General features: G+C 52.7%; 10 protein-coding genes across 10 annotated transcripts; 4 read left to right on the top strand and 6 right to left on the bottom strand.

Moving 5' to 3' along the window:
* The first annotated feature begins 85 nt into the window (after window positions 1-85).
* Window positions 86-2,365, top strand: BDV14DRAFT_176374 (uncharacterized protein). Its single transcript, XM_073769236.1, has 3 exons — window positions 86-388; window positions 451-615; window positions 665-2,365. The coding sequence occupies exons 1-3, from the start codon at window positions 299-301 to the stop codon at window positions 2,285-2,287; spliced, it is 1,878 nt and encodes a 625-aa protein (XP_073626507.1). The 5' UTR covers window positions 86-298; the 3' UTR covers window positions 2,288-2,365.
* A 109-nt stretch (window positions 2,366-2,474) lies between these two features.
* On the bottom strand, window positions 2,475-3,293 carry BDV14DRAFT_201730 (uncharacterized protein; the record flags this gene model as incomplete). Its single annotated transcript, XM_073773831.1, has 1 exon — window positions 2,475-3,293. The coding sequence occupies one exon, from the start codon at window positions 3,291-3,293 to the stop codon at window positions 2,475-2,477; it is 819 nt and encodes a 272-aa protein (XP_073626506.1).
* Window positions 3,294-3,549: 256 nt separating this feature from the next.
* Window positions 3,550-3,938, top strand: BDV14DRAFT_176373 (uncharacterized protein). The gene has a single exon (XM_073769235.1). It carries the CDS (start codon window positions 3,595-3,597, stop codon window positions 3,793-3,795), a length of 201 nt encoding a protein of 66 aa, XP_073626505.1. The 5' UTR covers window positions 3,550-3,594; the 3' UTR covers window positions 3,796-3,938.
* ura6 (uridylate kinase ura6) lies at window positions 3,550-4,682 on the top strand. Its single transcript, XM_073769234.1, has one exon. The coding sequence runs from the start codon at window positions 3,941-3,943 to the stop codon at window positions 4,574-4,576; it is 636 nt and encodes a 211-aa protein (XP_073626504.1). The 5' UTR covers window positions 3,550-3,940; the 3' UTR covers window positions 4,577-4,682.
* BDV14DRAFT_176371 (PCI domain protein) lies at window positions 4,683-6,230 on the bottom strand. Its single transcript, XM_073769233.1, has 2 exons — window positions 5,942-6,230; window positions 4,683-5,891 (listed from the first exon to the last, which is right to left on the bottom strand). Exons 1-2 carry the CDS (start codon window positions 6,186-6,188, stop codon window positions 4,762-4,764), a joined length of 1,377 nt encoding a protein of 458 aa, XP_073626503.1. The 5' UTR covers window positions 6,189-6,230; the 3' UTR covers window positions 4,683-4,761.
* A 148-nt stretch (window positions 6,231-6,378) lies between these two features.
* BDV14DRAFT_176370 (uncharacterized protein) lies at window positions 6,379-7,407 on the bottom strand. The gene is made up of 3 exons (XM_073769232.1): window positions 7,075-7,407; window positions 6,948-7,024; window positions 6,379-6,899 (listed from the first exon to the last, which is right to left on the bottom strand). The coding sequence occupies exons 1-3, from the start codon at window positions 7,187-7,189 to the stop codon at window positions 6,507-6,509; spliced, it is 585 nt and encodes a 194-aa protein (XP_073626502.1). The 5' UTR covers window positions 7,190-7,407; the 3' UTR covers window positions 6,379-6,506.
* A 74-nt stretch (window positions 7,408-7,481) lies between these two features.
* BDV14DRAFT_176367 (PaaI family thioesterase) lies at window positions 7,482-8,424 on the top strand. Its single transcript, XM_073769231.1, has one exon. It carries the CDS (start codon window positions 7,752-7,754, stop codon window positions 8,409-8,411), a length of 660 nt encoding a protein of 219 aa, XP_073626501.1. The 5' UTR covers window positions 7,482-7,751; the 3' UTR covers window positions 8,412-8,424.
* Window positions 8,425-8,492: 68 nt separating this feature from the next.
* BDV14DRAFT_190833 (glycosyltransferase family 20-domain-containing protein) lies at window positions 8,493-12,741 on the bottom strand (the record flags this gene model as incomplete). The annotated part of the gene is made up of 4 exons (XM_073771393.1): window positions 8,493-9,400; window positions 9,479-9,553; window positions 9,975-12,664; window positions 12,719-12,741. 4 exons carry the CDS (start codon window positions 12,739-12,741, stop codon window positions 8,493-8,495), a joined length of 3,696 nt encoding a protein of 1,231 aa, XP_073626500.1.
* Window positions 12,742-13,654: 913 nt separating this feature from the next.
* On the bottom strand, window positions 13,655-16,040 carry BDV14DRAFT_88887 (C2H2 zinc finger protein). Its single transcript, XM_073777787.1, has 2 exons — window positions 15,933-16,040; window positions 13,655-15,746 (listed from the first exon to the last, which is right to left on the bottom strand). Exon 2 carries the CDS (start codon window positions 15,691-15,693, stop codon window positions 13,834-13,836), a length of 1,860 nt encoding a protein of 619 aa, XP_073626499.1. The 5' UTR covers window positions 15,694-15,746; window positions 15,933-16,040; the 3' UTR covers window positions 13,655-13,833.
* On the bottom strand, window positions 16,041-16,748 carry BDV14DRAFT_88894 (uncharacterized protein). The gene has a single exon (XM_073777788.1). It carries the CDS (start codon window positions 16,707-16,709, stop codon window positions 16,203-16,205), a length of 507 nt encoding a protein of 168 aa, XP_073626498.1. The 5' UTR covers window positions 16,710-16,748; the 3' UTR covers window positions 16,041-16,202.
* Between the last annotated feature and the right edge of the window lie 2,166 nt (window positions 16,749-18,914).

Raw genomic sequence — 18,914 nt, 5'->3', positions numbered from 1 at the left:
CCATTTTTTTGCGGAGATTGCCTGGCTGCAACAGTTACGGAGTTGGCTTGCGAACTCGGACTTGTTTGCCGTTTCTCCTTTCTTGTCTTTGCTTTTCTTTCGTTTCTGACAACACATTGTTCTCTTAATAATTCGGCTTCATCGCTGGGTGTTTGTTCTGTCCTTGTTCGCCTCCGTTATCGAGGCTGGTGCTATACAGAGCGCCGTTTCTATGATTTGGCTGTCTTGAGCGGGTACTTTTTCTTCGTGTCTATATTTCAACTTACTTGGGAAGAATCTTCCTAGCCACTCATTCAATATGCTGTTCTCGTCGCTCCTACTATCTCTTGCTTTTGGCCGCGTTTTCGCGGATGCTGGAGACGATGATGACTTGATGTCCTTCGTCACGGTATGCTTGTGGTTGCCTTTCAAATGTGGCTGATTCGGCCTCTTTGCTAAAATTTCTACTAGCTCCCCAAAGTACGAGCACTGAAATTCGATATTTCCTATCATGACCGAGAGGCCGTAGCCCCCGGGTACTGGTTTGTTGCGCCATACGGGATCATTGAGCCCGAGGTTCCCACCAAGCAGTGGATCCCCTACCAAGTAGGGCCGACCATCTACGACGGTGATGGTGTATGTTTGGACCCCGATTCGAGTTATTGGGTTTAGCTGACAACCGTAGGTTCTTGTCTGGGCTGGTGCTCCCCAGTTCGACAACCGAAATGCTTTTGATTTTAGAGAGATTGACATTGATGGCGAGCCGTACATTTCGTTTATTCTGCAGCATCAGTACGCGGATGACGGCACGGACAAGGGTTATGGTTATGTCTTGGATCAACATTACGAGCAAAAGTACAAAACTGGTGTTGTCAATGACCTGAGTGCGTTCAACATGCACGAATACAAAGTTCTCGAAGGGGGCAAGACAGCCCTTGCTTGCTTGTACCACTCCGAGTACACAGATCTGTCCGCTCTCGACAGACCCAATGATTTCAGCTGGATCATTGCCGGAGGAATTCTTGAGTTGGATACTGTGACTGGAGAGGTTCTATTCGAGTGGAGCTCCTTCAACAACGTGTTTGTCGACGAGTCGGTGAAGGTGTACCAGAATTCGTATCCTGCCAACCGACCAGGCTGGGACTATATTCACGTCAACTCTGTCGATAAGAACTCGGTAGGCGACTATCTCCTGTCAGCTCGCTTCGCCAACACCATCTACTACATCACCAGTGAGGGTGAAATTGCCTGGAGACTTGGTGGAAAGTATTCGGACTTTGACCTGGACTTTACCTTCTCGAAGCAACATCATGCACAGTTTATTGAATCCAACGGAACCCACCACGTTATTTCTTTTTTGAACAATGCATCGGATGAGTTGGAAGCAGAGGAGGATGTCTCTTCCGCACTTTACGTGGAAATTGACAGCGCCGCTTCTCCAATGACCGCAAAAGTGATCAAGCGCATCAACCGACCTGATGGCGGCTTGACTCGGTTGCGCGGTAACGTGCAGACCCTCCCCAACGGCAACACCTTTGTCGGCTGGAGTGAGCGCGGTTATCAGAGTGAACATGACCCAGACGGTCATCTCCTTATGGAAGCCAAGTTTGTCTCCACGCGTCTGTCCTCCTATCGCTCATGGAAGCACCCGTTTATCGGGCGGCCAAACACCCCGCCAGATGTTGTTTCGTCCGTGTACGGCACTGACGAGAGTGACATGACTACTATTATCCACGTCAGCTGGAACGGGGCTACGGACATTGCCACCTGGCGATTCTTTGCACGGTCCGCCGAGGACGGTGTCGCGGTGCCTATCGGCGAGACAACCAAGACCGATTTCGAGACAATGTATATTGCCGACGGATACTTGGACTGGGTGTCTGCGGAGGCGCTGGACAAGGACGGCAACCACCTCGGAAAGTCAGATGTCCACCGCACGGAAACGCCTAACAACTGGAAACTCTCCGGCTTCCAGGGTCAGGAGCAGCCTGTTGCAGACGACCCATCAATTACGTACTCGACAAAGGAGGAGCCCGCTGACGTGGGTGAGGAAGACCATTCCGATATGGACATGAGCGGCATGGTCATGGAGGGGTCCCAAATCAGCCCGGAGGAGGCTGCTAAAGCGCTGGAAAAGGCTTTTGAGATGGTGCGCGGTGTTGGAGGTTTCTTGATTTTCCTTCTGCTTGCTGGATCGATAGGTGGTGCCCTGGCCGGCATCTACTACTGCCTCCGACGACGCCGCACGTCTTCTTACTACGAAGTCCCCTCCGAAGAGGCCGAGCGTCAGCACATGGCGTCTACATAGAGTACCTTGACAGGCTTAACCTTCCTGTATATGATTTAACGCACATACTATTTGCTAATAGAATTTCATCAGTCATAACTCATTCCTATCGCGTTTCAAAAGAATAAACCATCACGTAACTCCATATACTTTCCCATTACCGGCAGAGAAACTGCAGAGATACCAGAGAAATCCCAACGCCCTCCATTTACTCAAAGGTCAATCTCAAACCCTCCCGAGCCTTCTGCAAGCCCTGCATCTCCCTGGCAAGCCTCTCGTCTTCCCGTATCTGCATTGCAACCGGGTTCATCAGCTCCCTCTCCAGTTCTTTCCCAACATCAAACAACTTCTGCGCCTCAACCCGATCAGACCTCAATATCACCCTCACAAACCGCAACGCACCCCCAGTCCCACCATTAACTTTTCCTCTCCCCAACGCAAGAATAGGCTGAGACCACGATTCACCAACTTCAAGCTCGATCGGCCCGCTGTGGATAGCCATATTGACGTGTACGACTTCCAGGGCTTTGAGGGTGAGGCTTATCCGCTCGCAAAGCTCGTACCATCCTTTGTCTGCGCGGAGCTTGATGTCGCGGAACTTGGTGAGAGTTGGCTCGTTGTACATTGTGTGCACGAGCTCGATGTGATTTACTGCCGCTAGAGCCGGAACAGGCGTCTTCCACAGAAAACGAGAGACGCATTTCGGAGATGTAAATTTAAACTGTGTGCAAGCGTATAGAAGGCAGAGCGTGTCATTGTAAGATTGCTTGCAGACGAAGGGGAGGTTGAGCTGGGTTTGGGTCTTTCTGTCTCTTGCTGGGCCGAGGAGGATCTGCGTTTTGAGGTCTCGCGGGGCGAGGAGTCTGGAGACGAGACGGTGGTAGTCGTGCTTGATGGTTTTGGACTTGTTCTTGTCTTTTGTGGGCTTGGTGGTTGTGGTTGAGGCTTTGATGCGTTTCATTTCGACTCGTTGGGGGAGGAAGAGGTATCCGTAGATCTGGTTGCGTATTTCAGGTGGGAAGTTCATGTTGGTGATTTCAGGAAGTAGATACCTGATGAGGGGAGTTGCAGAAGATGTAGACTGTAGTAAAGATACAAGATGATGTGTTGGAAGAGTATGACTCCCCGTTTGTAGGTAGAGAGAACTCAAAGAGAGAATATAGATCTGTACGGTAACGGCGTAACGCAAATACAACCCGCACCAGCCACACCTCCGGACCCCAATAGCACGCACTCACCCGGTGGCTTCTGCTCGGCCAGTTGCAGCAGCAGCAGCAGCTTCACTCACTCAGTTTCAACTCACACTCTCCTCTGCCCACGCAATCCTCATGTCGATCCACCGCCCCTATTCGTCTTCTTCTCGTCCTCCCCCTCCCAATCCTCCTCCTCACTCAGCAACGCAGTACAGCCGCTCCAACTTCAAGATCCTCCCGTTCCTATCGATCATTGCGATCGGGACAGCCTCTTACGTCCTCCTTGCCAAGTCCCGCGCCGCTGAACGCCAGTCTGCACGGTCTAGCCAGCGGTAACTGATTGAGCACCTACCTACTTAGTGGGATGATTTGACCCCGCCACACCTCGTTTCCACACCTTCACTTCAATTCCACCAAAACAGCCAATTCATTCATTCATTCTTATTTCTACCGAAGAAAAAAAAATCCATATCCAATCAACATGTCGTCTCCTCGCTTCTCTCCCCAGGAAGTAACAGTCGTCTTCCTCCTCGGCGGCCCCGGCTCCGGAAAGGGCACCCAGTCCTCCAACCTCGTTCGCGACTACGGCTTCACCCACTTATCCGCCGGCGATCTCCTCCGCGCCGAACAAATTCGCGAGGGGTCCGAATACGGGCAGTTGATCAAGAACTACATTACGGAGGGCAAGATCGTGCCGATGGAGATCACAGTCGCTCTCTTATCCAACGCGATGGCCGACACACTGAGCAAGAACCCCGGCTCGACAAGCGGTGGCAAGAAAGCCCGCTTCTTGATCGATGGGTTCCCGCGTAAATTGGACCAGGCTGTGTTCTTTGAGAGCACGGTTTGTCCGAGTGAGTTTACGCTGTTCTTGGATTGTCCGGAGGAAGTCATGGAGACGAGGCTTTTGAAGAGGGGGGAGACGAGTGGGCGGGATGATGATAATGCGGCGTCTATTAGGAAGAGGTTTAGGACGTTTGTGGAGACGAGTATGCCTGTTGTTACGGAGTTTGAGAAGCAGGATAAGGTCATTAGTGTTACGGCTACGGGGACGGTCGAGGTGGTGTACGAGCGCATTCAGGCCGGCTTTGAGAAGAGGGGGGTGCAGAAGGCTTAAGTTTTCTTTCTACAGTATATGTTGTGGGGTAGATGTTGTCCTGTTTATGGTATTTATACTAGCTAGAAGATGTAAAATTTTGGTATGGTAGATCTGGACATATTGAACTTGAACTTGTGAAAACGTTTATTCTAAACCCAATAACTCGAATAGTCATTACATTTTATCTCATGATTTTGGTCTCCTTACTCCGCAGCAGCAACCTCCTGAGGCGCACGTCGGCGCTCAGGGCCCTTGTTGCCCTTCTCAGCCTTCTCCGCATCCGCAGCAGCAGCCGCCTGTTGAGCAGCAGCCTCACGGACGAACCTCTCCCGCTCAGAACGAATAACACCAAGGACATTCTCGAGGCTCCGTCGCCAGACCATAAGGCGACCCTGGACCTCGGCCCATTGCTTCTCGCCAAAGACGCGGTAGGTAGCGCGGTGGACGAGGAATTCCGACTTGAGCTGCGAGAGCTTGCCCTCGACGAGGCCGGCGCGGATGGTATCGATAACCCACTTCTCGACTTCCTCTGTGGGAACGCGGAGGGATGAGGCGATAGTCTCGTATGAAAGGGAGCGCGCGGAGGGGCCCGTTATAGTTGTAGCGGCAGCGGCGAGCGAGGCCAGTGTGAGCAGGCGGATCTTGGTCTGGAGGGCTTCGGCGTGCGGGGTGAGGGCGTTGTCGGGGAGGATGTTGGCAACGGGAGTGGTGGCGATGAAGTCCTCATAGGCGTCGAGGGTGTCGGCGGTGAAGATCTCAAGGAGTTCGAAGAGGGGAGCGTCGCTGGAGCGAAGGGCCTGGACGGCGTCGGCGGCGGTCAAAGGAGTGAAGTCGAAGACGGCCGGGTGGGTGAGAGCCGAGGTCAGGGCGCGGACGGCAAGGTCTCGGGCGGCTTGGGAGGAAGCCTCAGCCGGGGGGATGGTCTGGAGGGCTTCGACAACGTGGGTCTGGGCCCAGTCGAGGTCACCGGCGGCCTGGGCGGCATCGGCGATGGCCAAGTGCAGACGGCGGGCCTCCTCATCGTCGAGTTCCCAGGCGGAGCGCCAGTTGGGAAGCTGGGCGTTCAGCTGGGGCTTAAGGGCGTCGAAAGTGGCACCGGAGCCAGCCTGGCGGATGACGGCGACAACGGCCAAAAGGACATGGTATCTGCTCGAATCGGAGGGAGCGAGTGTGTTGAAGATGGTGGACAGGATGGAGATGGACAGGGAGGCGCCGAACTGAGGAGAGGAGGTAATGGGTTTGGCGAGATATGAGCAGATGCGGGAAAGGAACATGTCAGGGTCGGAGGCCTGCTGGACGAGGTGGATCAGGAGGTTGTAGGCGGGTGTGATTTCTATCCCAAGTCAATACACGTTTTCAGGTTCTTCAAATGTTCCAACGCACCCTTCTCCGAGGCAGTGTTGAGGACTGTAGCGGCCGAAACCAGCTTCTTCAGGACCTCATCCCGCTTGCTCTGATCGATCTGGGTATCATTCTGTTCCTGCTCGCGGAGGGGCTGCAGCAGCGGGGCGAGCTCGGTCTGGACGGTGGTGTCATCGGGCTTGTTGAGGGCGTCAATGTAGACAGCGAACTCCTCGGCGAGCTCGGAGAAAGAGCCCTCGATCAGGAGGGTGGTTGAAGGGGCGGGCATGGCGGGTGATGGGGGGAGGTAGTGAGGAAGTCGAAGTCAAAAGTCGGGCTCAGTTGAGATGAATTGATTTTGGCGGTGGAGAAATTTCTGTGGGATCATTTCTTGGCGTTTCTGCAGTGAGCGGGTGAGCCAGCTCGGGCGGCAATCGATCTACACTACTTCAACTATATCTGCTACTGACGAATAAGCTGTGTTCTGGACATTATCACTGTTCAATAAGTATTATTATACGCTCATTATCATCGTGTCCAATCCCCCAAGTTTCACCCCCTAAGGCCAGCTTCTAGCGGCACAACTCCAGCTATCACTTTACACTATCTACAGCAGCGAGAACGCAACGACAACCACGGTCGCAAATCCAGCCAATCCATAATTCTGCATCAGCTGCATAGCGCCGTCAGTCGGGGTCTCTTCATCGGCAGAGTCGGTGGTGGTGGGCTCATCGCTGTCATCGCTAGTCGAGGTGCTCGTCTCGGTGGAAGTGGGAGTAATGGAAGACGAAGTGGACGAAGTGGTGGTGGTAGCAGAGGCGTTCATGGTACCACAAGTGTCCAGGCCGTCGGTGCAAACCTGGTCACCGTCCTGAGTGCTGGATTGCTCAATGCACTGCTTGTACTCCTCCTGGCAGACGTAGAAGGGGATGGTGCCCTGGTAGGGCGAAACGTCGGCGTCGGTGCCATTGGAGCAGGTGCAGGTGAAATCAAGAGTGGTCTACACAATTAGCGAAAGATAGAAACTTTGCGATTGTCTGGTACCTACCGAGTCACAGCGGTTCGCGCTGGCAGAGCCACCACAAATCTTGGGGCAGTTGTTGCGCTGCGCAAGGCACCAGCTGGCTAGAGATTGTTAGCTGCAATCCGAGATTGAAGTGGCAGGCAGGACATACAGCGCTCAGAGGTATCAACCTGGTTGAGATCAAAACCAGAGGGGAAAGTGTAGTTGGACTGGGCGACAGTGGACGCGACCAGGCCGAGAGAGAGCAGAAGCGCAGAGTAGACCATCTTGGGCAGGGAATTGGGTATAATTGATCGTAATCGTAAGAGGTGGGAATTATTATTTCTGCCTGCAGAAACGAAGAGTATGGAACTGGGGAAGAACAATTAATGGGAGAGGAACAGGAACAGAACTGGGCGGACGAAGGGGGTAAACAAGCAATAAATAGGCCGGCGAACAGCGTTGGACTTGGAATCTTCCAGGACTTGGAGCATTCAAGGAAGGAAGGCGCGGCATCCGGTAAACATGCGAGCCGGAGCTACTCTTCTGCTAATACTTTAATGTATCACTAGTTATGCAGCTAGCGCTAGCCAACGGTGGCCAACAACTGCAGATATTTTCACAGAGCCAGATAAGAAAAGTCTATACAACCATGGACCACCGTCTGGCTGACTAGTAACGATGGAGCAGCAGTAGCCGAGGCTTCCCTCTTCTCCACTCGTTTCCTTCAGTCCTGCGCAGGCCAAAACACCGAGCGCCTTCAACATTCCAAGCTCAAACAAAGGAAAAACAAAGGAGACCTAGAACGGGAAGTATCTACAAAGGTACAGGTCACTCAATTCAAAGGAAATGACCACGGACCAGGCCAATCAAATGGAAATCTCGGGATACGTCCCAATCCCAACCTACTCCCGCCACCCCAAACCAGCCACCGGCGAAGACGGTTTCTTTGCCGGCACCCTCGCCTCCCCCAGCACGATCCCGACCGTGCGCACCTTTCGCGCTGTGAGCTTGCAGTCGTCGCTACCATCCCAGCCACCGCAATGGCCCTCCCCAACTGCTCCCCCGCATCTTATCGTCGTTCCTGGCGCCGATCTCCTCATGGTGCTGCAGCTTGCGGAGCCGGGGGTTTGCGGGCATCCTGGGACTGCGCATGGGGGAGTCTTGGCTACGCTGATTGATGAGGCGATGAGTCTGGGTATTACGCTTTATGCGCCGGAGGCGGGGGAGGATTGGGATGCCGCTTCTTCTTTTTCGTCATCTGGTGCTACTGCTGCCAGTCCCCCGCGCATTCGGTCAAAGATGTTCACGGCGCAATTGGACGTAAGGTATAAAAAGGCGGTTTCGGTGCCCGGGGCTCTCGAGGCTAGGGTGCAGGTTCTTGCAAAACAAGGCAGGAAGGTCTGGGTTAGAGCGCAGCTCGTGCAAGGGGGCGAGGTTATGGTTGATGCAATGGCATTTTGGCTGCTGACGCTAGGAGAGTCTGCTCCCGTGAAGAGTGTATTATAGTATGTAAGGATCAAGTGGTGTTTCAGATGTATATACTATTTAATTAGATCTATAGAGCCATGAACCATGTACATTGTCTATTTAAATCTTCGCGCGCTTCCCGATATTGCGACTTGCACTAACCACGAGCCCAATCTGCGTGCTCAACGCCACAACCTCGCCCTTCTCATCCAGGATCGTGACATCCAAATCCGTTCGCCCGTTGCGCACTTCCCTCGTCACAACCCGACTATACAACCATTCCTCCCCAGTCACCGGCAACCTCTTCTTCAGATCAATACTCAACGTCACAGTCGGAAACCAGTACTGCGCCGTCGGCCCGCCACCACTCGTCTCCGCCTCCGCCCCAGCAGCCATCGTATCAAACCCATCTAGCGCCATGGGGAACATATCCGTCAAAAACACTACAGCCTCATTACTCCATCTCGTGACCTCCCCCAACGGCTTAAGTCGAGCCCACTGATCCACGATGCCGTTCTTGCGCTTCCTTCGCGACGGGTCAATCCCGTAAAGTTCAACCTGTGTACTCGCCCTGCGGAACTCAGAGAACGGCGCGTCGAACTTCTGCCATGCTTCGTCACGGCCTGTCGCGCCGAGCTTGGATAGGTCCACGCCGCCTCCCTTGTCGCTCCCGGGGACAGGGTCCGGGTGTAATTCCCATTCTGTCTTGGAGGATACGCCGACTTCTGCGCTTTCGGGGCTGACCGTTATGTACCCGCCTACTTTGACCTCCATGTCCTTTTCGGAACCCTGGCCTGAGGGCTTGTCCTTTGCTTGGAGGAGTTCAATGTGTATTGAGCTTGTGCGCTTGCCTAGCTTCATGTCTGTTACGCGGAGCAGGGCGGGGCCTGACGCTGTGCGGCGCAGGAAGGTCAGGTGCATTGAGATTGGGGTCGCGGGTTCGCGGTTGTAGAGGGTTGGGTGAGCGGTTTCGAAGTGGACTAGGGCGAGGCGGTAGAGGATTGTGCTAGTGTAGCCGCCATGGGGGACTATATTGGTTACATTAGTATACGTAGTAGATGATAGAGCAGGAAGTATATAGGGAGAGGCGTGGTGAAGGGAGATACCTGTGCCGATGCAGAAAGCATTATGGAGAAATGCGGAGTAGCGATTTTGGCCGAGGGGCTTTACGGAAATGGCCTCTTCAAATTTGGGCCCGTGAGCGGGTTCAACGACCATATTGGAGTAGGAGTCAGGTTGGGAAGTAGATGAAGTTGTAACGCCCGAGGAGTGTACCCTGGTCGGAAGGGGGGGAGTTTGTTCTTGAACTATTTAAGTTGATCTTATCGGGAGCGACAGACCTCGGCTCATCTGTTGCCGAGCTCTGGATCACTACTAATCAGCGACCATGCAAGAGTAGGTAGAATCTTGAACGCTCGATTACTCCTAAAAATGTAAATACATAAATGATGATGTTTATCGACTTCTAGGTAAGATGGCTCTATCGTCTACGCTGCAACACCTTGGTCAAGCGACGTCTTTGCCAGTCTCTCTAGTGATGTCAAAACTCCTATACGGTACTCGGTTAGCTCGCTTCTTTCCAAACTATAATGAGGAACATACCAGCAACTCCTTGTGTCAAGGTGGCTCGGGCTTCGGTGCTTCTTGATCCCAATGTAACTGTCATAGCATAAGGAACGGCATGCGCTGCCTGCAGCTTATTCGCCCATCGGAAAACCGGCTCATCGTCACGGCTGTCGCCAATCGCAAGCAAAAAGTCGGGCTTTTCGGCGCCATCTGTTTGCTTGAGGCAAGTTCGCCATGCGACTTCCGCTGCAGATGCCTTGTTTGTGCTCGTCGTCTCAACAACCAGTACGCCGTCAACCAGGATAGCGTGTACTCCCTGGTTAGCGCATGCGTCGTTGATGTGGTCGGCGCACTCTGATGCAAGACGGCATGCTGCCGGGTGGTCCTCGGCCGCTTCATAATGAAACACGAGCGAACAGTGACGTTGTTCGATCCAGCTTCCTTCGGCGCGCTGCTGGTAATATTCAAGGATTTGCTTCACTGCGGTCTTCCAAGCGTCAGTCTGCGCCTGGTTTGTCATTTTTGACCATGTTTCAGAGTTGGGCTCGCGGACGAAACACCCGTTCTCTGCAATTAGACCTAGGCCAGAGACCATTCGGAAGAGCCGCTCTAGCTCTTCGGGCATTCGCGCGCTCATCACGTATACCACGTTCTTGGGGTCCTCGGTAAGGTCCGCTAGAGTTGTAATGGCCCGTTGGGGTGTAGTAACGATAATGCTTCGTGGTGATCCCCAAGAGGCAAGTGTGCCTTCATAATCCAAAACTATCAGTCGTCGGTTTGCCTGTCGGTACTTCTCTTCGAGTTTGTTGATGGAAAGTCGAGGAACAGCCATGATCTCGCGGGAGGACTGTTCATGCCAGACTCGGCTAAGAGTCTCACTAAAAGACTGAACCCAGTTTGATGTGGAGTTCTGGAGGACAGCTTGGTGAAGCTGCTGCCATACTTTCTGGCGCTCTTCTTCGCTGCGCGTGAGAGCAGTGTGGATTGCATTCGCGCATTGGTGGTAATCCCACGGGTTGACCAGTAGCGCATGGTTGTTGAATACCGATGCACTGCCAGTGAATTCAGATAAGATCAACGAGCCGCACTTTTGAGAACCGTATTTTCCATCCTGACAGTAAACGAACTCATGACTCGTCAGATTCATACCCTCGCGCAGACTGGTAATCATCATGGCATCGGCCACGGAAATCAGAGCAAGGTACTGCGGGAAAGCAAGATCTTGCTTCAGGAAGACCAGGGGCTGATGCGCAAGTGTAGAGTGTGTGGAATTGATTCGCATGACTATATCCGAAATCATTGCTTCCAGCTCTGGCTGCTCTGTTGTGCTAGTGGCCACCTGGATCAATACGACCTTTTCGCGCCATTCTGGGTGGGTGTTCAGAAAGAGCTCGTAGCTCAGAAGCTTTTGTCTGATGCCGCGCACTTGATCGATCTTGTCGCGGGCAACAATGAGGCGTTTCCCGGCATAACGCTCGGAGATCGTCTTCGCCCATTGTTCGACGTCTGCTGCTTTGCGGCGCTTGTCCCAGGAGAGCGGGTCGATACCGATGGGGAACTTGGTTACATTCACAAATCGATCTTCTAATTGCAAACCGTCATTTGTCGCTTCAACACTGAGGATTCGACTGCAAGTCTGCAAAAAGTGGCGGCAGTACTCGTCCGTCTGGAATCCAACAAGGTTCGCTCCCAGCATACCCTCAAGAAGCTCTTTACGGGGTGCAAGGCATCGGAATACTTCTGAAGAAGGGAAAGCAACGTGCAAGAAGAACCCGATTTGAGCGTCCGGAAGGAGTTTTCGGAGCATAGCGGGGACAAGCAGCAAGTGGTAGTCTTGCACCCAGATGGTGTCTCCACGCCTCCAGTTCTTTGCAATGCGATCCGCAAAAAGCTGGTTAAGTTTGACATAATAGACCCATGAATGGTCCTCGTAGGCTTTGCTCTTGGGGTTGTCGGGAATCTGGTAGTGGAATACTGGCCAGAGAATCGTCTTGCAGAAATGGGTATAGTGGCCGTCAAAATCACTGTCGTTAACATCGACAGGCAAGCAATCGTACTCTCCCTCAAGCTTCTCGGAAATGGCTGATTTTGTGTACGCCGTCAAGGCATCGGTTGGCATGCCCATTGTGCCCACCCACACCTTGTCTTCCAGCTGCCCGCTCTCCGACGCTGCCCGCACAGCGTTACGCAGTCCACCATTCCCTTGCTCTGCTGTCGTAATCTTCCACTCTGTTTCAGAGAATGAAGGTTTCCGACCAGAGCGAGAAGAGAGTTTCCGCAAGTGTTGGACTGTAGGCAGCGTAGACGGCCCATCCACATTTGGAATTTTGTGATCCCTCGGTTCCTGGTGCCTGAGAATGGAAGGCGAGGCCAGAAACGCAGACTGTGGCTTTGGTTGGTTCAGCGCGGTTCTGACACCCCACGCGGGGGAGTGCGCTTCACTCGACAAGTGCTCATAGTTGTAAGAACTACCCGGGGTTGGGAATGGGTACTCGGACTGGTTCTTGTCAGCCTTCCTTAGGTCGGCAGTGAAGATGCTTTCATGGTCTGTAGTCGCGCCCGGAGTAAGACCAACATTGGGAGTCTCATTTTGCTTCTCAAACAAGCTGACCGCGGGGGTCGGCGCGGCTGGCACGGCATCAGGGATCGGCTTCTGAGGCAGAGTCTTTTGGAGAGGGGGCTGGGCAGACTCTGGAGGGCGAAAGCTGACTGTATAGGGAAGAAATCTATCTGCGTTAGCGAGTGGAACAGAGGCAATGTCAGCATGCGGGGGGAGTTACAATGAGGCTATGTAGACGGTCATCTTGAGCAGGCGCGATTAATGATAGAGCAGGATAGTAGGTAGGAGGCGGAGAGGGAAAAGTATCCCCTTAGGAGTTGTAGAAGGATGCAAAGAAGTAACGTGAGAGCGCAAGGAGCGACAGTTTATTTTCGCGCAAAGTGTCAGGACTCATTGATACGTCATTGAAGCGTCCAGCCCACCTGGGCTGAGAAACTGGATCCAGCCAAGTCCAGCAGCCTGCCTAGATACAATTACTTCTTCTACTGGCATCCGGGAGAGAACCCGTGAATGAAAAGCAAGGCGACAGGTACGGGGCCCTGGAAATGTCCAGCAAGAGGGCGCGATCCAACCGCGTGGTGGTGTAGTAGCACTAGAGAGACCAGCTAATGCTCAAGGATGTCATTAACTCGTGCTCTTGATTCAGGCTCAATGCCTTCTCCCGCCCCGCCCATCACCCGCCGTCCACTAACCTCTACTAACTCTAGTCCTCTGCTAACACAACGCCTGGCTCGTTCCTTGATTTGGATACTTCTACTCTGATAGTGTAGAGTGTAGACCCTTCTTCAAGTATCTCGACAAACTCGGAATATTCTAGACTAGACTCCATATCTCTGGCGCTGGTCATCGCTGCATCACCGCAGGACTGCCAAGAGCAAACACCAGGTTTTGCTTTTAGCTCCCAACTCCCCACTCCGGCCTGAAACAAGGCTCTACAAAGACATGCCTACGGTAAATATTGAGGACCAACATACTTAATACATGGAGATGAGAATGATATCATAGTCGCTAGGTTAACAATAAGAACAATGATTCCATAGACACCACACAACAATAGAGACTTGCGCATATATCCTTGGTATAGAAGCAAAAAGAAAAACGCAGAATGCCCAGTGCTAGGTTGAGAGCATAAACGTAGACCCCGATCAGAACTGCGGATTAACATGCCTTCCCTTGAACAATATAATCGTGTCATCGACGGCGTCAAGATAAAAACACATATCGAAAGAATATAGCATGGTTTAAGATCCCATATTAGGTCACGACCAATACTCTGTCATGACAATCGCTAAGCAGGACGCTGTCGGAAGGAAACTGTGGAGAAAATATATATATTCAACGCTGCACTGCACTCGCGGAACCTGCATCCAAAGAGGGCTGCGTGGTAGCGGTACCAGCTGCAGTCAATGAAGCCACCTGCGCCTTGAGGGCACTCATTTCCGACCTCAGTCCGTTCATTTCTTCGTGGACTGATCGAATGTACTCCCAGAGTTTCTCCCCTCGATGCTCAAACAGACTTGGGTCGTGGACGTTATTAGTCGAGACTGTTTCTTTAGACAAAGATAGTGGACCGCCGTGGTTACTCGAATGGCTGTGTGAAGGCGTGTGTTTAGCGGGGGCTGCAGGGCTTGGCACTGAGTTCTGTGAATGAAGTGAGAAACGAGGCTCCGACGAATTTAGCCCAGGTGGGGGAGGAAGTTGAGGGGCCCCCGGCTGAGGTGGTGGAAGTCCGCCTAGTCCAGACGCAGAGGGTTGAGGAGCTGGTCGGTTGAATGGTTGTTGTGCGAATGGGGGCGCAAGGCCAGGCGAGTGAGCGCGATGGTGAAGCTGTATATTATCCGATGCGTGTCCAAGTTGGTGAGAAGAAAGCGTATTTGGCGAGAGCGGTCTTGGGCTGTCAGTCATGTTTGGAGGCGCAAAAGGGCCAGAAGACTGGTTCGCAGAGGGAAAGGATATATTGCCGGTTTGGGATATTGGAGAAGGTGAGCCACTGGAGCCGCCATGGCTAATTTGGGGAGGATAAAGGCCCCCAGGGGGTGGTCGGGTCGCCACAAGAGGTGGATATGTGCTTGATTGGCGTGCTTGATAGCTGCTCACACTGTTGGAGCGAGCAATAGAATCTGTAGACAAATCGGGTTTCTTATTGCTAGGCGGCATATTGTACCGGCGTTCCTCTTCCTCGTCCATGCGTTCCGGTTCGGCATAAACAAGTCCGTCCATGGTGTCTTCAGCGCCTGCGGTTCCGACATCACCATACTCGTCTTCGCCTGCGTAGCTTCCCATGCTTGCTCTACGCCCAGCGCAGCCACCTTGACCTTTGTTGTGGCGCGCAAGAGCGTCACCGCGAGCGAATCTGCGCCCACATTTAGGGCAAATATGAGGTCTCTCGCCGGTATGGAGTTTCTGGTGGCGTTTGAGATCGTGCAATCGTCGAAAGCGTGATGTGCAGGTCGTGCATACGAAAGGCTTCTCTTGGCTATGGGTAAGCAGGTGACTCTTGAGGTTGTGGTGTCGGGTGAATTCAGTCTGGCAATACGGGCAGCGATGTTTCTTGGCCGAAGGAGATCGTTGACCGGCCTTACTCAGCCCAGAGCTCGGCAGGCTCAACCCACGTCGCGGATCGTTGAAACCACCCGTAGGCATCGGGTACGAAAACGCTTTGTTATTGTCTTGTAAGTCACTATCATCCCGGTGGCGCGGCTGGTCTCCGTCATGAGAGACGGAATCTTCGATAGGTCCGGGACTTGCTACAGTCGAGGAGTTCATTAGAGATGTGCCGTTTTCGGCAGCGTTGAACACCGGCTCGCCTGTTTCTCCAGAGACAGTGTGGGAGTCTACCTGCATCTGATCTGCATGCATAGTTAATGAGTCGCCAACGGAGCTGGTATGTTGTTTCTCTGTAGCGCCGAGGGCTTCTCGCGCTACCTGCGAAGAATTTTGATCTGCTTCCGTCTGGTGGTCCAGCGGTCGCTCCGCAGAGCCAGAGTTCTGTGTTGCTGACATAGAGGGCAAGGGGTCTTTTGATCGCGAAACGTTTAACCCTGCGCTAGCAATGGACGTGAGGGTCGAATCGGGTTTGGATTGTTTCAAAAAGGCAATGGAGTCCGGTGAGTTGGAGGTTATGGGATTCGACGGGGCAGGCAGGGCGTTGGTAATTGCGACGGGCTCGTTGTTTGATTGCATCAACGCGGCCATGGGTAACGGATCTATCACGCTACCTCGATAGGATGAGTAATGATGTGAAGGAGCTACGCGAGTAGAGATCATGTTAGCGGTTGAAGATTAGAATGGGCCCAGAGCACATTGGTAGCAGCGCTTGGGTATAACAGACCATAAAAGCGCAAATAGAATTCCGAAACAGAGTGATTGGGGGCAGGGAAGGAGAAGAGAGATAGATGCCTCAGAGAGGCGCTGCTGTCGCGTGGGGCGCTCACCTAAACTCGAGTGTGGCGCAAGCTGACGGGATGCTCAGCCTTTGCAGCGTCTAGTCAGACAATTAGGCCCAAGAACAGACGACGGGCCTTGTGCAAGGGTAAAAATAGCGGATGAGCCTCGTCACAGGATCGAAATGCTTTTCTCTCCACTCGATCAGAGCGTGTTGTGGGTTCAACCCATCGGGTGGAAGGTTTCAGATATCGTGGCGGATGCGCGGCGAGATCGGGATGCTCAACTAGGCTGCACAGCGCGGTAGAAGCTGCGATGAGTTATGTGTACAGGGACAATGCTGCGATTCTCCGTCTCTGTTTTGCGTAACTGAGTAAGCAGACTGCTAAGAATTGAATGTTGCAAAGTATATGTAATAGATTGGAGCATCCGAGTTGACCAGAACGACAAGGTAGCCCGGAATCAAACGAGAAGCTCGCGAGAGAGGATTGCGAATAATAAGGAAAGGGGAAGGGGAAATTTACGGTATGCGGAAAAGAAGATAAGGCGCAACAGTATGGACAGTGATTGGAACTGGTGAGCTGCGAGGCATGGATTGGCGGTCCGATGCAAATGAGGAACAGTTCAAAGCTGAAGAGCGGAACGGACTGTTTGGGTCGAGGCAAGATGGGTCTGCGTCGGGTAGTTTGCAGCTGGCGTTTCTGAGCGGCGCGAAAGAGGGGTGACAGGGTATATGGAGAGTATTCTGGAGTAGTAAAACACAACTTGAATTTATGAGTCGGGCCTTGAATCTGGGGATACAAGCGATAGGCTCCCAATAAGCTCATGCGCAGAGAAAGCAAAGGGAAGAGGGAGAAAGGAAGAAGTGACGATGGACTCTCCAGACTCCAGAGAACACGAGGAAAGAGAGTGGCTGGAGCCTGTCTGTATTACGCCCCATGACCGCATTACAGCGGCTCTGCACGCTTCGGCGCTGCCGCCGCCGTCATCAGCCCGGCGCCCGGTGTAAATTACGGTACAGCCTCTCTGAACTTGTATACCCCAGCCAGGAACCAGAGAGGCGCAAGCTGGCTTGCTGGAAGCGAAGCACCTACAAGAATAGAAACGGGGCCGGTTTCTTGAATTGAGGAAAATCTGCAGAGAAGTATCTATACAGACCTTGAGCGCAGATCATAGATTCGCTTCGACACCGCACTTCGACTACATTATATAAATCGCGCGTGTTTTGCGACCTGCCTCCCGTGGGCTCCAGCGTCGCCGTACCTAACTTAGAAACACGTAACTTTGACTTGCGGTCAAAGTATAAAAGATCCTTTTAAAGCTCCAAGTAGCCGGCAGATTCCGGCTTCGGCGCATAACCTTGGACTGAGATGTATATGTACAGGCCATCAAGGTGGGGTTGGGGCAGACTGGGCATGCATAGTCTGCAAAGGCTGCACTTTCACAGACACCATACCCACAAATTCGCCAATGAGCCACCGGTTGCCCGGCTCTACCCATGACAACTGCCGAATTGTCAGACGGTGACCAATGTCTTCAAGAAAACAGGAAAATAAGAATGAGGCGGTGTTTGACACTGAAACGTTGTCGCCCTCGCGGCTTATGATGGTCCTCAGGCCACAAGGTGGCTAAGCAGGGCCCCCAAAGGCTGTGCCTCGCCCTCAAGTCTCAGTCCCTCACGCTTCAGTGGACGGTGAATGGCTGGATGCTACATTCGAGGCCCCAGTTTCAACTTCGCCTCGATTCTTACCCCACTGCGAGACTGGACCAAGTCTCCGCGCGGAGCAGTCGGCTAGTACCCTCATGATGATTCTCCGACAATGGCGAGCATACCAAATCATTTTCGCGGGGTCAATAGACATTATCACCACTCTGAAGCTATTTGATGACCTTCGAGAACGCCTTTAGGGTGCTCCTGATAGCGTGCTAAGCATGTGTTACCGCTCATTCTTCAACGTCATCTGGCGGGTTCTGCCACCAGGCGCTCTTCCTGCGCTGCTGTAGCAAACCCGCCAAAACCCACTTATCACTTGTTAACATCAGACCAGGTTTCCAGTGATCGAACCTCAGGACAAGGCACTGTCGCTTTATTATGCGCTTGATCTGATGACTCCCGGAAGAGTTGCTACAGGCTTGATTGTGGCCTGCGCGTCTCACAACGCTTTCCAGTGTACTTTGAACATGCACTTTCGTCATGCGACTGTTCTAGAACAGTCAAACTTGCCAGACACCGGATCTCGCATCTATGTAAGGTACTCATGTGTCGATGTCCACCCTGCTTGGGTCCTGTTCCTTGGTCATTGATGGCACTGAGGTGGTACGACTGCTTCAAGCCTAGGATGGAATGAGAATATCAAAAGTTGCGCAAGGTGGTAAAACCTGCCAAAGCAGCCCCTAAGCATTCTTTCTACCTTGTTACTGATATGGCCCGACGCAATCGGAAACTTTGCTAGTTGCCGGCAGAAATGGGCCATTTTGACAAGGGCAGGACTTGAATCAATCATTATATCATGGTCAATGGGATGGCCTCATGTGTATGCTAACGTGATTAGAGCTGATCAAATTTTGGCATTGGTAGAGATTCATGTTTGAGGAGGTCCGATTCATCTGGTCCATGCTGCTTCTGAGCTAGCAATGCTCCGACGCACTGTTTTGAAGCAACTTGGGACCGAGCACAAGGGAACTGCCGCTGGAGTCTCCAAACAGATTCGTCCATTCGATATCAAAAGGTTTAATAGTCAACAAGACAAATTATTATCACTGTCCTGGTACGGAGTACTACATCATCAATCTTCCATGGCCTCCAAAATACAGCAGATACCACCCCCAGCCATACTATACCATGAATGATAATTTCATTCTACCCATTCTTCATGGCTTTAAGGATGCCCCGTTGCTCTACATCGCTGAAGAAGGGCTCGATAGACCTTGGGCACAAGCAGTGAAAAACCCTTATACCCTGCATGAAGCCCAGGAATGACAATGGTGCAGGAGGCTATCGGCTGTTGGGAAAGAGATAGAGGAGTGGCACC

This window comes from Aspergillus stella-maris (genome assembly GCF_047715825.1).
Source record: "Aspergillus stella-maris strain CBS 113639 unplaced genomic scaffold BDV14scaffold_40, whole genome shotgun sequence".
NCBI lineage: Eukaryota > Fungi > Ascomycota > Eurotiomycetes > Eurotiales > Aspergillaceae > Aspergillus > Aspergillus stella-maris.
The sequence above is the reverse complement of the archived record's forward strand: the minus strand, read 5'-3'. Positions and strand labels throughout refer to the sequence as shown.

Excerpts from the sequence above, each read along its gene's own strand:
- BDV14DRAFT_88894 (XM_073777788.1), bottom strand. The coding sequence starts at position 16,709 with ATGAGCTTATTGGGAGCCTATCGCTTGTATCCCCAGATTCAAGGCCCG.
- BDV14DRAFT_176371 (XM_073769233.1), bottom strand. The coding sequence starts at position 6,188 with ATGCCCGCCCCTTCAACCACCCTCCTGATCGAGGGCTCTTTCTCCGAG. Across the intron at positions 5,892-5,941 it reads CAACACTGCCTCGGAGAAGG|AAATCACACCCGCCTACAAC; the intron begins GTGCGTTGGAAC and ends GACTTGGGATAG.
- BDV14DRAFT_176370 (XM_073769232.1), bottom strand. The coding sequence starts at position 7,189 with ATGGTCTACTCTGCGCTTCTGCTCTCTCTCGGCCTGGTCGCGTCCACT. Across the intron at positions 7,025-7,074 it reads GGTTGATACCTCTGAGCGCT|CCAGCTGGTGCCTTGCGCAG; the intron begins GTATGTCCTGCC and ends AACAATCTCTAG. Across the intron at positions 6,900-6,947 it reads GCGCGAACCGCTGTGACTCG|ACCACTCTTGATTTCACCTG; the intron begins GTAGGTACCAGA and ends CTAATTGTGTAG.
- BDV14DRAFT_176373 (XM_073769235.1), top strand. The coding sequence starts at position 3,595 with ATGTCGATCCACCGCCCCTATTCGTCTTCTTCTCGTCCTCCCCCTCCC.
- BDV14DRAFT_88887 (XM_073777787.1), bottom strand. The coding sequence starts at position 15,693 with ATGGCCGCGTTGATGCAATCAAACAACGAGCCCGTCGCAATTACCAAC.
- ura6 (XM_073769234.1), top strand. The coding sequence starts at position 3,941 with ATGTCGTCTCCTCGCTTCTCTCCCCAGGAAGTAACAGTCGTCTTCCTC.
- BDV14DRAFT_176374 (XM_073769236.1), top strand. The coding sequence starts at position 299 with ATGCTGTTCTCGTCGCTCCTACTATCTCTTGCTTTTGGCCGCGTTTTC. Across the intron at positions 389-450 it reads ACTTGATGTCCTTCGTCACG|CTCCCCAAAGTACGAGCACT; the intron begins GTATGCTTGTGG and ends AATTTCTACTAG. Across the intron at positions 616-664 it reads CCATCTACGACGGTGATGGT|GTTCTTGTCTGGGCTGGTGC; the intron begins GTATGTTTGGAC and ends TGACAACCGTAG.
- BDV14DRAFT_176367 (XM_073769231.1), top strand. The coding sequence starts at position 7,752 with ATGACCACGGACCAGGCCAATCAAATGGAAATCTCGGGATACGTCCCA.